At 46.6% G+C, this 17232-nt stretch overlaps 1 protein-coding gene across 6 annotated transcripts in view; it reads right to left on the bottom strand.

Moving 5' to 3' along the window:
* Positions 1 to 1351: 1351 nt before the first annotated feature.
* Btrc (beta-transducin repeat containing E3 ubiquitin protein ligase) overlaps positions 1352 to 17232 on the bottom strand; it is a 165070-nt gene continuing 149189 nt past the window's right edge. For all 6 annotated transcript variants that reach the window (XM_032892065.1, XM_032892067.1, XM_032892069.1 and 3 more), the window contains 6 exons: positions 16413 to 16662; positions 14927 to 15045; positions 13526 to 13636; positions 12941 to 13019; positions 3332 to 3524; positions 1352 to 1680 (listed from right to left, as the gene is read on the bottom strand). In XM_032892065.1, coding sequence (XP_032747956.1) covers positions 3363 to 3524; positions 12941 to 13019; positions 13526 to 13636; positions 14927 to 15045; positions 16413 to 16662 — 721 coding nt within the window. In that variant the 3' untranslated portion in view covers positions 1352 to 1680; positions 3332 to 3362. The remainder of the gene's footprint in view (positions 1681 to 3331; positions 3525 to 12940; positions 13020 to 13525; positions 13637 to 14926; positions 15046 to 16412; positions 16663 to 17232) is intronic.

Raw genomic sequence — 17232 nt, 5'->3', positions numbered from 1 at the left:
GGGACGACGGGCCCCCATTCTATTTTAAGCAGCTTGTTCAGTTGGTTTTCTTCAACTCAAATGCATGGTTAGGAACAGCAATGACAGCCCGACCTCTTGGCTTCCAAGTGAAGCTGAGGCTGCATTGTGGCCTGAGTCAGCCCTTGGAAGGACCAGGTAAGCTGTGGGGAAACTAAGTTGGTTCTCAGTTCAAGTACTCCCAGGTTTGGCCATGAGCGTCTCATCTGGAATCTACGGGCAGAGGCTCAGTGCAGCTCTGCACATGGCCAGCTTAGCTCTGCCCTTGTGGATGTGCAGTCGCTTGTGTCTTCAGTGACTGCCAGTTTCTGGCTGAGGAGAGTGGACAGCAAATAAGGCTGGGAGAAGGAAAGGAAGGAAAAGAAGGCAGCTTTTGCTTATCAATAAACCCTGTGTGCCAAGCTTCACCCTGATCCCCTCTGGCAGCCTTGCCTTTCTGCAAGCACTTGGCTTGGGAGAGGCAGAAGGAAGGAAGGACGGACCTGCAGTGCGAGGCAGTGACGCTCAGTGGCCTAACCCGAGAATCGGCTTCTCTCCTGACCATCTCTTTAAGACACTGTGCTCATGTGGGCAGCCACGGGCACCTGGGTGCTTTCCGGCGCGGTTGAGGGGACAAATGTGAGCCACAGTACAGAGTGTGGCAGTGCCTGGTGCTGGCTGACCCAGGCCTTTCTGCAGGCCTAGCCTCGCCAGTGATTTAAGATGAAGCGCAATGCTTTTTATTCCACATCTAATTGTTAATGAGAGGAATGCGATCAGCAGCTCCTTTCCACTCTGCATGGAACCAAGGAGACTGCTGAGTTCGGAGCAAACACAAGCACTGATGGCGCTCAGGACATTTGTGTCCCTCCCCAGGCACAGGGAAGGAGAGAAAGCTGCAACGGTGACCAGAGCCAAGGTCACAAATTCACTGCTGCCCCAGGTTGGTCACTTGCAGCAAAAGCCCAGGCTGGAGAGAAGGATGCACTCGGCTCTTCCGAGTGTCTCACTGTCTAGGTGATCCACCTCATGCTAGCTGAGGGGCTCTCTTCACACACCTTCTCAGGCTCGGATGGAGTAGGGAGGACGGGAGAGGGACAGACACCCAGACAATGGAGGGAGGCAGCAGGTGCAGATCTTCCAGTGTGTATGTTCCTCTCTCTCCCCTCCAAGATGTGTAGGCAGCTGTCTCCTCCCACGCAGTGGCCTGGAATGCTCTGGCCAGATGCTGGACACTCCTGCAGTTAACAGGAGGAGGTCAGGCAGTCTCTGCCTGGAAGCTGCAGCCCCTGTCCCCTAGAAGTGGGCCAGATGGGGAAACTAGTTCTTCTGCTTAATGGCAAAGCAAGAGAGATTCTGGCAAAACACTAAATATATTTATAAGTCATCTTTGTCTGGAACCCAATGGGAGAGAAACAGGTGCAGAGGAAGGGGGAAGGAAAGGGGAGGGAGGCCTGAAAGTTCCAATCATTCACACAAGATAAAGACATCTTCTGATAGCAGCACTGAAGCAGCCGGTGTGCCGAGCAGACCGTCCTGGTCGGCTGCTGACCGGCTGTGTCCCAACAGGAGTCTCAAAGCCCTGCTCCTCGCTGATCCGTCCAGGAATCCGGGTGGGAGTTTGATTGTTGTTGTTCATCCTGGTCTTGGCAGGTATGTTAAATACTGCAACATTAACGAGTCCTGTGAGAAAACACAGCCAACAGTCAGTACCCCCTTTCCTTGTACTTTTTACTGACTTTAAGAAAAAAAGAATGTTCATGTGGCTGTCAATGAGAAAGGCTTGGAGTTCTGTATAGAGGGACCCTGCTGTCCTAAGATGAGGAGTGACCAATGGCCGGGGCAATGCCATGCTTGTCCCTGATCTGTGGAACAGCAGAGTAGGCAGGGGCAGCTCTGGAGGCTGCACCTACAAGTGAGTCCTGCAGGGCAGCTGGCTGGGCTCAGCCTGAGGATCCCTGACATGGGGTCACTGACAGTGCTTCTGGTCCCTTCAAGGGGGTACATGGCCTCTGGGAATATAGCCTGGAGAGAAAAGCTTTGGGTCACCTATGGAGACGTGAGAGCTACTGTCATGGAGACACAGAAGACAGCCTAAGAAGAGAGCCTAGATGAGTCAAAAAAGACCAAGCCAGGCTCTCAGGGCATGAAAGGAGGAAACAGATATAAACAAAGGTAGGAAGGATGGTAACGGTGAGGGTTAGGGGTGCATTTCTGTGGTTAAATAGGTGTTTAGCATGAGCCAGGCCAAGCAGTCAATACCCAAGGGGCCTTCACCCCAACAGCAAAATGCTCTTACACTGGAAAAAAACCAAACACTGGCAAAAAGAGCAGACACGGTACCTGGTGACTACAAAAGGGTGAGCCATGGTCACCTTTACAAAGGGCTTCTGGTGAGTGATGTCCTAAGAACCTCACAACACTATCTTCACGCAGCCCGGTGAGTAGACCTGTGCTCATTTCCCTCCCTCAGCAGGGCCTGACAGCCTGTGAGTCCACAAGTCCCAGGCACACGGCCAGGGTGACTGAGCTAAGGAGTGGTGAGCAACTGTGTCCTCTAAGACAGCAGAGAAACTGAGGGCCCCCTGAGGCAGATCACTCCCCAAGGAAGACTGACAGGTGCAGGAGTGACATGAAAGGATCACCTGCGGTAACCACGGAGGCAAGTGTGGGGAATAGGAAGTGACGAGGAGGCAATGCTCCCTAGAGGCTGTGCTAAGCTCCTAAAGCCAATAACCCAACATGTCTGAACCGGTGACGGCAGTGGATGTAAACACACTCTTACATGGGTGTGTTCGGTCTGGCCCTCCCTGCCTTTGAGAGGCGCTAGAGATGTGGCAAGGACCAAGTTCACGATAACTGCTGGGGCTGACCAAACAAGCCAGGTGTTCTTCTGTAGACGAGCAGAGAGTAGAACAAGAAAGCCACTTTCTGTTCCCAGTGAGACCACCAAGGCAGAGCTGTGTGCCGTCTGTGGCATAGACAGCCAGAGCTGTCTCCTGTCACACTAGGAGAGTTAGATGGAGAGGGTCTTCCCTGTAGGTCTTGATCTAGGAGCTATAAATGACAGGCTAGGGCTCACTAGTTTTCAAACTGGCCCAGATGTCCTCTTACTTTCATAAAAATTGTACTGAAGGAACGATTACAATTAGTACTGCTATATAAGAAGAATCTTCTAGAACTGCAGCTGGCTACTTGGTGAAAGTGGTGCTCACTGGGCTGTCAGCTCTGCTTTCCTGTGTACAGGGATGGGGGAGAGTCAGAGAATGAGAACCCTCCAAGGGTGACAGCACCCACAGCCAACACAGTGCTGCCTGTACACTTCTTCTCATACCTGGGCAATTATGAGGCCAGTGTCGGGTTATTTATCTGGAGATGTAGGTGTATGTTCGAGAAGGGGAGCGGGGCGGTTCAGCATGAGTGGCTGGATCATTTAGGAAGTCCCAGATGAGAATTGTGTCATCATGTGAACTACTGACAATCTGGAATTCGTCAAACTGGAGTCGGAAAACTCTTCCAGAATGCTCCTAAAGAGGCAGAAACAAAAAGAGTAAGACTTTGAACTCAAAATCAAAGCCCCTTTGTTTGCAGGAGCCTATGGGAGGCTCAGGTGTGCTCTTTCACTGTTTCAAACACAGACAGGAAACAGTTCACCCTTGTTAGAATGGAAAACTCAACTATTGGGCAACAACTGATCTCAGGAACACAGGAAACAATGCTTATTACCCAGGCAAAAAGGCAGTGAGGATGCTGGTTTGTCACTGTCTACTGGGCTTGAGGAGAGAGCTTGTTAGCACCTCCCTGGTACCTACTGGGCTGGAAGAGAGAGCTCCTTGGTACCTCCCTGTTTTATCTCCATGCAAATTCCTTTGCTTGACCATCAGAAGTCAAGGGGTGAGTAGCAGGAAGAAGTGACATGCTGGCAGATGTATGCTAACCAACCTTCTTGGGTCTGGAGGGATGGCTCAGTAGCTAAGAGCACTAGCTGGAGGCCCAGGTTCGATTCCCAGCACCTACGTGGTAGCTTACAACCATCTGTAACTACAGTTCCAGAGGGTTTTGACATCCTCTGGCCTCCGAGGACACTGTACTGTACAGATATACATGCAGGCAAAACATCCATAGACATAAAATAAAAACAAATCTTAGGGAAAAAAAACTTCCTTAATTTGAAGAACCATTTATAGATTTTCATGACGCACAAAGTCCTACCATGGCCAATCTGAAGCCATCCACATATGATTGACAATTTGCAAAATTCTTTTTTGTTGTTGTTGGGTCTTTTGCTTTTCTCCAGACAGAGTTTCTCTGTATAACAACCTTGGCTGTTCTGGTACTTGCTTTGTAGAACAGACTGGTCTTTAACTCAGAGGTACTCCTGCGTCTATCTCCTGAGTACCGTGATCAAAGACATGCACCACCATGCCCGCCAACTTGCAAAATTTTAATGGTTGGCTTTCATGAGGTCAGGGCCTACTTTAGCACATGAGGGGAGCAAACACTGCCCAAATCAGGTGTTTTGGAAAGGACTTTCAACCACTGCTGTTAGTCTCTCAGTCTCTCCTGCACTCCAATGCCATCACTGATTACTACCTACCCTTGAGTTCATAGAAACACACACATGTAGTATATATGAGTGTGTACGTATGTTTGTGCCTAGTTTACTTTTTAAAGATTTAAAGATTTATTTTATATATATAATTATATATATAAACATATATATATATGTATATATATATATATATATATATATATATGACATGACTACACTGTAGCTTTCATCAGATCCCATTACAGATGGTTGTGAGCCACCATGTGGGTGCTGGGAATCGAACTCAGGACCTCTGGAAGAGCAGTCAGTGCTCTAAACTGCTGAGCCATCTCTCCAGCCCCATGCCTAGCTTATTTTAGTCAAACATTAGAACAATGTTTTTTTTTTTTCCTTTTTGTTACTACAAGTAAAAAGTTATTTTATCCCTTTATAAGGTTAGTGGCTAATATCCCATTGTATGGCTATACTACAGTTAGTCTACCCTCCTGTTGATGGACATATGGACTTTTCACTTTCTTTTTTATTATAAACAAAGCTGCTTTCACTCGGGAGGCTGAGGCAGGAGGATCTTTGTGAGTTTGAGGCCAGTCTGGTTTACAGAGTGAGCTCCAGGACAGCCAGGACTCAGGGAACCCTCTTTCAAAACCGCCAAAGAACAAAAATAAATAAATGAATGGAGATAGAGCTGCTGTGATGGTGCACAGTCATGATGACAGCCCTAGGAAACCGAGGCAGGAGGATCACCAGTTTGAGGCCAGCCTGAACTATATTTCGAGATTCAGTCTCTAACCCTAAACACCTCAAACATTTATTATTGTATGCGTTTGCTTACGTGTTTCTCTGTGTGCCGCATGTCTGTCCAGTGCTCACAGTTCCCTGGTTGCCCTCTGCCCCCACAATTATAGCTACTTGTGAGCTGCTGTAAGAATGGCTATTGCTCAAGACTGCTGAACCACCGTTCCAGCCTCCATGGTTCTGTTGGAAATATGCACTCACTTCTCAAGCAGCAGAACTGTGTGGCCACAGAAGAGGGGTGTCCTTGGTAGATGCTTGCAAGAAGCTTCCAAAGCGGTGCCACTTGACAAGAGTTCAGAAGCTTTCCCATCAGTGATACGACAATCTTTCAAACCCTAGCTTAATCTCCAGTGATATTAAGTGTTTAAGTTTGTTTTCTTTATGAAGTTGAGCAAGTTCTCCTGGCTTGCTTAGAGTTTTACCATGGGTAGGCACTGGATTTTTACAAATGACTTTTTTAAAAAATTATTTTATGTGTATGGGTGTTTTGTTTGTATTATGTGTTGCCTGGAAATAGTTACAGACAGTTGTGAGCTGTCACGTGGGTGCTGGGAATTAAACCCAGATCCTTTGCTGATCTGGTGCTACTGTAATCATGGAGCCTGCCTGTCGAGATGGGTGCCATGAACTGAACACTGGGCACACGGCCCAGTGCCTACTATGTAAAAGGTCCGCACTGTAAGCTGCAGCACCACAGAGTACACCAACCTTCAAGTGCTCAGTCAGCCTTCACACTGTACCTATCACCCCCACCGCAGTCCAAGTCAGCCTCAGGGACACATAAGCTCGAGTCCATGCTCTGCTCGAGCAGGGGCAACAACAGGGTGGGAAGATGGCTAGTGGATTAAAACATTTGCCTTGCAGCTCTAGTGACTGGACATCAATCTCTAGAACCCACGTGAAGGTAGAGGGAGATGACGGACTCTATAAAGTTGGCCTCTGATCTCCAAGGCATGCACGCCTTCCCCAGTGACATTACATTTAAAAAGACACCACTACCTTAAGATACAAAACTTTGGTAAGATACTTGGGGGGTGTGCAGGAGGCACAGGGATTCTACCCCCAACCCTGAAGAAAAAAAAGTCAAATACAATTTTTTTTTTTTGTTTATTTTTTGAGACCAGATTTCTCTGTGTAGCCTTGACTATCTAGGAACTCACTCTGTAGACCAGGCTGGCCTCAAACTCAAGAGATCTGCCTGCCTCTGCCTCCCAAGGACCCTGAGTTACCACCCAGCAAGTTGTGTTTTCTTTTTCTTTTTTTCGGAGCTGGGGACCGAACCCAGGGTCTTGTGCTTGCTAGGCAAGTGCTCTACCACTGAGCTAAATCCCCAACCCTGTGTTTTCTTAATATTACTATTTTGCTGGCTCTCTCTCTCTCTCTCTCTCTCTCTCTCTCTCTCTCTCTCTCTCTCTCTCTCTCTCTCTCTCTCGTGTTGAGACAGGGTCTCATAAATCGCACTGGTGGTGAGCTTAGAGCAATCCTCCTGCTGCCTCAGCTCCTTGAGTGCTGGGATTACAAGTGTAAGCCATTAACCCTGGCTTACTTTCAGTTTCATCAAGTAGTTTACTTGTTTTAACTCACTGAACCTTGACCCGAGCCTAAGCTGACGGTTAGTAAGCTTCAACAATCTTCTGTCTGTCTTGGAAAGTGCTGGGGTTACAGGTGTGTGTATGTATGCGTCTCTTCTTTTCCCTTCCTTTTGACGGTGGGAGCGTGTTTATTTATAGTGAGGGGCACTTCTGGCACCCAAGCATGCAGACAGCCAAGATACTTATGAGAAATGTGGGATGCAGCCTCTTATAAGGGCAGAATGGACCTCAGTGGTCTGCAGGGAACCTGGGAAGTGTGATCTTTCAGCAGGGAACTACCATTCCTAACTCTGAGAGGATGTTGGGCAGGGGTGTTTTCTGTTGAGGAGGGTCCTTCTTGAAAGGGGTAGTTCTGGGTCTATTGAAGAGGGGGTCCTCTGGTCATGTAGCAGGGGTGAGTCTTAACTTGATTAGCTGCAACGGATCAGGCAATTAGTGCCCTCTATTCTTGAAGAGTCTTGGAAAATAATTATTGGAGGGCTATAAACAAATGATTTGGTTATGGAAGAAAACAACTTTTCTGGAAAGGTTGAGAGAGAAGTGGAAACAGAAGTAGGAAAAATGGAGGGGGCTAGTGAGGAGAGACTTGTCAGGGTGACAGTGACTGGTCCCATTGCCAGGATGCTGCACCGCAGTGAGCCGGCAGAAACAGCAGGGAGATGCAGAACAGAGAAGGGAACAGGGGAAACAGAGGACTAGTGTACAGAACCTGTCTGGCCCCGTGAAGGGAAGATGGTCCTTTTAGCCAGCTTCTCCACGACGTCTAAGACATTTAAAAGATGTACTGGGAATAAATGGATCCGTGGTAGGGTGAGGGTCATTGGGAGAGCTTGTGTGGGAACATTTTGTTTGAGTATTGGGCATACAGGCCCCTAAAAGTCAAAGCAAAGCAAAGCAAAACGATTCCTTATTCATTTTAGTTGTTTTGCCTTGAGAACCGTTTCTCACTGTAGTCTGTCCTGCCCTAGGTCATCTTTTTATGTTTTTGCGCATGCGCGCAATGCTCTTGCACCATATCGAGTATGTGGAGACGGAAGGCAACCTGTAGAATTAACTCAGTTTCTTTTTCTACCACGTGATGGAAGCTATCTCATGGGTCCTAACATGTCTCTTTCTTTAAAAAACAAAACAAAAGCAAAAACCCATGCTATTAATTTTTCTCTAAGCTTTACTGTCACCATAGCTCACAAATTTTATATTTTTATTTTCATATTCAAAATCCCTTTCAATTTCTCTTGAGATTTCTCCTCGTCCTGTGTATTATTTGAAAGCGCTAGATGGCTCATGGCTACACCTACTACCCTTCCTCTGGTTGCTCAGTGCTTTACTTCCACTGTGGTGTGCATAAGAACACACGCTGCGTGTTTCTAGCTCTTAACGTTCTCTTACGTTTGCTCGTTTGTGTGACATAAGCACGCATGTGTCATGGCATGGGTAGAGGTCAGTCCTCCTTTCACTGTGGGGTTCTTAGGGATCAAACTCAGGTTGCCAGGCTTGTCAATAAGCCTCGCTTGTTAGCTGCTGAGCCATCTTGCTGGATATACCTAGTATTTTGAATTTGTTAAGCTGAGCTTAAGGACCAATGCATTCTATCTTGGTGAACGAACGCTCCATGGGAGCTTGGAAGAATCATTGTGTATGCAGAGGATAACCACGTCAGCTGAGACCGTGCTGCTGAGCTTAACTATTCTCCTTGAGTCTGCTGCCTGCTGCTGCCATGACTGGGTGCTGATCTTTTCAGCTCTGACAGTGGCTCACTGATTTCCTTATAGATCTAGCACCTCCTCATCTGGTATGTCCTGGTGCTATCATTAGGCACTGACACACTAGGGACTGACCTGTCTTTTGCTCATCACGATGCACCACACCTTTTTATCCTGATAATATTCCTTGTTGGCAGTTTGCTCTGTATGAAATTAATGCAGCTACTCTAAACTAGTAATGGCATGGGATATAATTTTTAAGAGTCTCATAATGAAGTTTCATACACAGGGTAGCTTAAATGGAGATTTCCCACTGTCTAGAGGCTGAAGAGTTGGCAGAATTGTTTTGATTCTCAGGCCCCTTCCCCAGCTTATGTCATAGATGACGTCTCCTCTACCTTACAAGCATGCCATCTATGTTTACCTGCCTGATCTTGTCCTTTAGGGAAACCAGTCACATGGAACTAATGCCTATTCTCTATGCATTCAACTGATCCTAATCGCCCTTATAAAGGCCCAGTCTTCAAACACAACCATATTCTAAAGTATTGGAGGCATCAGGTCCAACACAGGAATTTCAGAAACACAGATTTCAGCCTTCTTCCTGGGTGGTAGTGGTGTTGGTGAACCAGCCTAGGTCTCGTGCTAGTACACTCTTCCAATCCCGGTCCTTGGGTTCCTGAGGCAGGTTCCTGCTATGCAGCCCAGGCTGGCCTTTAAACTCATGGTCCTCCTGTCTTAGAGTCCCAACTGCTACAATTACAGGCATATACCGCCTTATCAACTTTAACTTCTTTTTTTTTTTTTTTTTTTTTAAATGTTTTTTTTTTTTCTTTTCTTTTTTTCAGAGCTGGGGACCGAACCCAGGACCTTGTACTTGCTAGGCAAGCGCTCTACCACTTCAACTTTAACTTCTTATTTATAAATGTCTTTACATCTCCAATAGGTTTGTGCATCCATTTATTTCTGCGTGTGTTTCTGTTTGTATGTGGATTATGTGTAAGTTGTCTGTGGAGGCCAGAAGCATCATCAAATGCCCTGAAGGAGTTACAGGTAGTTTTGAGGTACCTGATGTGGTGTTAGAAACTGAAAAACTGAGTGCAGGACCTCTGGAAGAACAGCAAGTGCTCTTAACTGCTGAGCCATCTCTCCAGCCCCACCCCCACCTCACCCCCCTTGAGACTAGGTCTCATGTAGCCAAGGCTGGCTTTGAACTCCATGTGTAAATGATGGCAATGCCTTTGACACTCTCATCTTCTTGCCTCCACCTCTGAGTGACAGGACTTAAGTCTTGAATATATGGTGCTATAGACTGAGTCTAGTGCTTCTGCACATGAAGCAATCACTCGACCACCTGAGCTGTATCTCCAGCCCCTCAAGTTGTTCTCATAGAGCGCATACAGCTAGTCTGGTCTGGTCTTTGACCCACTAATAATTTCTCTTAAAATAACCAAATTGTTGAAAATCCCTGACAAGAACAAAACCTTAAAGCAGCCAAAGGAAAACAAGCCACTGTGCAGAGCAAGAGGGACAATGTCTCTTGCTTATCTAAGCAGAACCACACGGGAGAAAATGGAGGACAGCACTGACGCAATGAAAGACACTGTCGGCCTCTTTACCAGCCACGACACCCTGCAGACGGCAGACGAGTGCTGGGAAGCCCTTGTCCCCAGCGTGCCTGCACAGGGGAGTGAGGAAAGCTCTGCCAGAGGACACCGGCATTCCAGGATGAGAACTGTCTGCACGAAGGAACGAGTAAAAGTGACAGCCCCACGGGCTCACAGACTCGAAGCTTTGGTCACCAGGGAATAGAACTATTTACTAGGATTAGAAGGATTAGGAGGTGTGGCGTTAGTGGAAGAAGTGTGTCACTGGGGGGTGAGCTTTGAGGTTTCAAAAGCCCACGTCAGACACAGTCTCAACCTCTTTGCCTTCCAATCAGGAAGCACAGCTCTCAACCTGTCCAGCACCAGGCCTGCCATACCTGCCACCATGAAGATGGACGACGCCTGACACCGTAGGCAGGCTGGGGTTAAATTCTTCTGTTTAAGAGTTGCTGTGGTCATGGTGTCTCTCTCTCCACAGCATAAATCTGCCTAAGACACAGGTGACAGATCCATGAAAGACAGTGTGCTGTGCACTATGGAACATACATGGTAACTTCACATGGTAACTACTTTGGCAAACAGGCCATTTCTAGAAATACTGAATGCAGGCTCTGCATATTTCACTCCTCCCTAGGGCTCAGGCCCTGACTGCTGGGTCAGAATCTAGAGCATTGGGCTTTGATGCCCATTCTCACCTTTTCCCAGAATTGTGCAAAATAACAACAAAACCAAACCAAATCCCTCCAAGTAAAGTCTCTGACACTTTATTTGTCGAGGCAAACATGGATAACCCTACGGCTCACCAGCTGGTGAATGGGTAAAACGTGGTCCATATGAACCCGGGCAAACCCTAACGATTTCTGCCTAAGTGTAGACACAGGTGGGGTTGAGGGAGCAGTCAGTCGGCTGACAGCCTGCCTCTCACACAGGAAGTTCTACCATACAGGATGGAATACGCTAGGTGTGGTGGTGTCCTGTAATTCAAGCACTCCAGAAGTAGAGGCAGGAAGATGAGAGGTTTAAGATCACCATTAGATACATGACTGAGTGTACATGACAGGAGACTTGACAGGAAGTTTGAGAAGAAAAAAGAAGATAGGTATAAAAAAGTACATACTATATGATTTGTTTTCATAAAACTCTAGAAAGTATCAACTAACCAAGATTATATAAAACAGGCAGGCCAGGATTTTATCAGAGACTGGGGACAAGGTGGGCTACAGTAAAACATGAAGGGATTGCTATGTACATGGAGACACTCTATGGTTTTACTGGCATATACACATCAAAGTTTTAAATTTTATTATTATTGTTGTTATATCTTTTGAAACAGGGTCCTACTCTATAGTCTGAGGTGCTTGGAATTCAATGTCAACCAGGCTGACCTTGAACTCAGATCACCTTCCTCCGTCTCCCCATGGCTAGGTAGGGTGCCGAGGCAAGCACCACCTCACCTGGCTCTGAACTGTAAGGTGAAAACCTTCTGTTGTTGCTGCTACCCTTTTGTTTAGGGGACAGGTCTTGTACATAGTTCAGGCTGGTCTTAAACTCAAGATGCTCTTCCCTTAGGCCTCTGAGTTCTGAAGTTATAGAAAAGCTTGTTTCTTTTTGAAGATAGGCTCTCTCTATAGCCTAGGCTAGCCCAGAGCCTCAGTGTTCTCACCTCACTTTTCATGTCTGGATTCCAGACACATGACAAAGCACATGTGCTGGTCAAAGACTGCATCTAATTGTAACTGTCTGGAGAGCATGGCAATTCTCCTGCCTCAGCCTTTGAATGCTGAGATTACATACGTGTGCGCCACCATATCCACCTTAAGAGTGTACTTTAAATCCAAGAAAGACAAAAAGTATCCCTTTTCACCAGAACTAAAACTTCCTCCATGTTGAATCAGAATTGAGAACACTGGATTTTTAATGTTTTATCTGAATTGTTCAAAAAGACCTGTTTACTCTAGACCCACACACATCTAACTGAAGAATCATTTGTTAATCTGAATCTTTGGCTTATAACATGGCAAAGAATTCTATGCTTTCAAGCCTGTGGTGGATGCAGGCCTATAATCCCAGCACCAGGGAAATGGAGGCAGAGGACTGCAATTTCAACACAGCCAGGGCTGCACAATGAGGCCCTGTTACAAACAGAGAATTGGAGGGTGACATTTCTCCTTCTGACTCACTTTCCCCCCCAAGTATCCGATGTTCAAACACAGCATAGAAGGGAGAACAAAGAGGACTGAAGGTGCTCGAGGCACTGCCTACTGAACGGGATGCGGGACTGAGAGTTGGCCAGGGGTTCCAGCAGAGCCCAGGGTACATTTTGCAAGTACAGGTGTTCAGGTCCTTAGATCCTGGACAGGTTCCAATCTGGGTAATTATATTCTCTCCCTCAGTGCATCCCGCTGCTTATGGTGGATACAGAATTCTTATTCACTTCCTGTGCTGTGTGTGAGCTGTGTGCTGTGCAGCTGTTAGCAGCTGCCACAGGCCTCTCCATAGCCAGTCTCTAAGCACTTCTGGAGGAAAGGTGCTAACTACATAAGCATAGTTTACTGTCATGTATTGGTTGCCTTCCCATTTAGTAGGTTTTGTGAGAGTCTAACTATAAAATCCAGATCTATATTCTACAGCACATTAACATTTAATTTCTTCCCCTACCTGCTTGTCAGCCCCCTTTAACAATAAAGCTCTTACCACAAGCGTCCGTAGACAAAGAGTCCCTGCAGGAGCACGCGGGTCCAGAGCAGCCATAAGATCCCACACTTTAATTTTTCTAAAGATCAAAAAGGGGACAAAAATCTTAGTTGAAAGCAAACTTAAGGGAACACAAGAAAGAAAAGCAAAAAGCCAGGGCAGTGAATACAGCGTGGCTGGAGTTCACAGGAGTCAGGTGACTTCTCTGTCTGGAGACAGGCTTCTCACTCTTACAATATCCACTTTATATGCCTGGCCCGGTACTGTGGATTTGTCTGTTTCTTTGCTTTATAGGGCAAACCAGACAAATACATAATCAAATAGCAAAAATAATAATCAATACAAATACAATAAAATGACTGGGAAGAATATTTAGAAAACAGTAAGCAAAAGGTGGTGAATAGCAATTAAGCAACAGTGTACATCAACTTTCAGAGCTAAGGAAGGGTCATCTAGAATTGTAAACTGGGAAGAATGCAGACACAGACTTGGGGAAGGCAGGTGCTAGCTACTGAGCCCAGGGCCTTGCACATGCTCTGCCACTGAGCTCTTAGATGTGTTTCAGAATATTGTTAGCAAACTCACCCATCATAGGCCCCACTCACTATCCTTTTGTTATCAAATCGAATACAGCGTACCAATTCCTCATGGCCTTCCAACACTCGCAGACATGCACCGCACTCTATGTCCCACAGCCTACAAGAGGAAATTGAGTCTAGTGAATTTCCATGGATTCTTTCTCTCTTTCCTTTTATTCCATTTTTTTGGGTTTTCGAGGTAGGGTTTTACTCTATAGTCCTGAACTCACTCCGCAGACCAGGCAGCCTCAGACTCAGAGCCACTGCCTCTGCCGAGTGCTGTGATTAGAAGTGAGCACCACCGCTGGCTCATGGATTCTTTTCTAAGCTTTGAATATTACAATGTATTTCATATATCCTTAAAAATTCACAAAGGGAGCCAGAAAAATGGCTCAGCAGTTAAGAGCTCTGACTCCCAGTATCCACGTGGTGGTTCATAATCTTCCATAACTCCGGTTCTAGAGACTCCCAACTCACTCTCCTGACCTCCTTGGACCCTAGGCACACATGTGGGCACATACATACACATGGGCAACACAGTTATTCACATAAAATAAAAATATATCTTAAAATTTCACAAAGATCACTCACACAAAGATATACTGTTTTCAATATAACTTATTTCCTATCTGCCATACAATGTGGGCAGAAAAATGTGTGATTTAAGTTCAAAAGCAGTTGTTTTCAAAACACCATTCTTTATACAGTGCTAAAACACTATACTTTATAAAACACTAAAACCACGTCCTTTTTGTTGTTTGTATTTTGAGACAAGGTTTCTCCATGTATCCCTGGCTGACCTAGACCAGTAACACAGCACCTTCATCTCGGCAGGAGGATGCAGTTGTCCCCACTGTGCAGAGCAGTCCTCACTGACAGAAAGGCAGGGACAGGCCACAGCTCTGCAGCCATTGCTCAGTCCCAGAGATCTAGAGGAACGGCGGGTCTGATGTGCAGCAGGACCACCTTTCTTCTACCTTCCCTCAGGTGTTTAGGGAAAGGAGAGGGCGCATGAAAACTTCCAAATCCTAACCATCTCTCTGCCATTCATCTTTGTGAGGGTAAAGTACAAGGAAAGTATACGGAGCTGTAACCTTCCTGTTTAAAGCCAGCCTAACTGCTGTACTGAAACAAAAAGACGTGATTTCTAGCAGAGAAACAAACGTTTCTCCTTCGTTTTCTTTCTGTTTTCAATAACAGTGGTGTTTTTTTTTTGAACTGCAGGAAACAGATCACCTAAAGGCTTTTCTGTGCTGCCTCTCTGGCAGGGCAGACTTTTGACCTGTACTAGCTACAGAAAGGAGACGTACCCGATTACAAAGGTAGGACAGGTAAAGACCATGAGCTCTGTGCACAAAGGGTAAGGAGAAGGGTGGTGGGGATGCATTCTGGGAAGGCGGCTGCTTACCTGATGGTGTTGTCAGAGGAGCCGCTCACCACCAGCCTGTCTCTGTACTGCAAACAGGCGATACCACGCTTGTGCCCATTTAGGGTTCTTACAAATTCACAGGTACTTGTGTTCCACACCTGAGACACAAGAGTGACAGCTGAGCAGTGGATCGGTACTTCTACCAGTAAAAGGTAAGCAGGAAACAGAAGAGACTCAACAGAGGAAACAGCAATGGAAAACAAGAGCCAGGTTTAATTCATAGCACCGGAGAGCTAATGGAAAGCTGGCTGCTGTCACATGAGACTGTGCCAATGACTTACTCTATGAATTAGTCTCCTTTCGTGTGTGTGCATACTCAGTGTCCTCCTCAGTTCCTTCTACCTTACTTTTTTTTTTTTTCCCTTTTTTCTTTTTTTCCGGAGCTGGGGACCAAACCCAGGGCCTTGCGCTCACTAGGCAAGCACTCTACCACTGAGCTAAATCCCCAACCCCCTCTACCTTACTTTTTTTGGAGCTATTTTTTATGTGTATTGTAACGCTTGAGTTTGTGTGTATCATGTGTGAGCTGGAAGGAAGGATCCTCTGGAAGGATCCACAGGGCCAGAAGTTGGATCCTCTGGAGCTCGAGACTCAGGTGGTTTTGAGCCACTATCTGAATGCAAACAACTAAACTCAGGTCCTTGGCGAAAGCAGTCTGAACACTGAGCTGCCTTGAGCCCCTCCACCTTATTCTTCAGACAGGGCCTTTGAACACGAAGCTTACTATTTGGCTGGGATGGCTGGCCACTGACCACTGGGGACTGGGCACCGTTGCCTTCTGAGCAATAAGACCACTAATGTGAGGTGATGCACCTGGCTTTCCCATGGCTGCTGGGAATCTGAATGCAGGTTCTCATGCTTATGTGGCGAGGGCTTTGTCACACTGGTCATTTCCTCAGCTCTAGTATGTATTTTCTTGACCTTAAACTAGCATCTCCTTTTCCCATGCTCCTGTCATTGCCACCATCTGTGGCACTGTCATCTTTCCATGCTGGGTCTTGGGCACACCAGACAAGTGGTCTGCCATTAAGTTATACCTCCAGGGTTGGGGACTTAGCTCAGTGGTAGAGCGTTTGCCTAGCAAGCGCAAGGTCCTGGGTTCGGTCCTCAGCTCTGATTAAAAAAAAAAAAAAATCAAAGTTATACCTCCAGCCCCATAACCATTGTTTATAGAAATAAAAATTGGGGGGCTGGAGAGATGGCTCAGTGGTTAAGAGCCTAAGTTCAGTTCCCAGCAACCACATGGTGGCTCACAACCATCTGTAATGGGATCTGACACCCTCTTCTGGTGTGTCTGAAGACAGCTATAGTGTATTCATATACATAAAACAAATCTTAAAAAAAAGATAAAATTTGAATTGAATTATTAAATTACTCTACAACAATACTTATGCATAGAGCTGTCCTCAATCACACAAACTCCTTACTGCAGTTGTGAACCTCCTGAGAGGTGGCCTGTTGTTACCTTTATGGTTCTGTCTCCAGAGGCAGAAACGATGTACTTGTCATCAAAGTCGACAACATTGACCGCAGCTCGGTGCCCCACCAGCACCCTCCTGAGGGTGATGTCAGTTGGGGAAGCCATATCCCACACAGCAATGGATCGGTCTTTGGAGCAGGTCACCATCATGCCGTTATTGAAGCGCAGGTGCAGGACGGCTTCACAGTGGTGAATCAATGTGTTTAGCATCTCCCCTGCATTTACGTCCCACACTCTGAAAAGGGTACCGGGGAGACAGATGGCGTGAAGGACAATGCCTGCCTGTCTTTTACCATGGAGCTTACCATCAACGCCACCCCTGCTTTCTTTTTGTTTTAGAGAGGGGGGTCTCTCTGTGCAGTCCTTGCTGTCCCCACTCACTCTGTAGACCAGAATGTCTGTGAACTCACAGAGATCCACCTGCCTCTGCCTTCCACGTGCTGGGACTAAGGGTGTGCACCACCATGTCTGGCTCACCTCCCACTTTGATGGCAAGTGTGCTTTTTCTCTGCATCCCCCAGGTAGAGCACACACAGGAAACAACGCAGAGGACAGGCTTAGCGAGGCTTCCTGCGTAGCGCTCAGGGATGAGAGTCACTCTCATCTAGTAATTTGGCCCAGCTTTTTGGGTTATTATTTTAACACTGACATTCAATACAGAAGGCACATGGAAACAGGAGCCTGCTAAGGAACAGCAGTAGTATCTGTCCAATCACTGCATCCACGGGCCATGATGTTCCGCCACAGACTGAGTAATGCGGACTTGACTTTTACTTCCCTGAACGTTAAGTTCTCTACCTTAGAC

Source organism: Rattus rattus, chromosome 2 (assembly GCF_011064425.1).
Source record: "Rattus rattus isolate New Zealand chromosome 2, Rrattus_CSIRO_v1, whole genome shotgun sequence".
Classification (NCBI taxonomy): Eukaryota; Metazoa; Chordata; class Mammalia; order Rodentia; family Muridae; genus Rattus; species Rattus rattus.
This window is presented reverse-complemented; position numbering and strand designations above follow the sequence as displayed.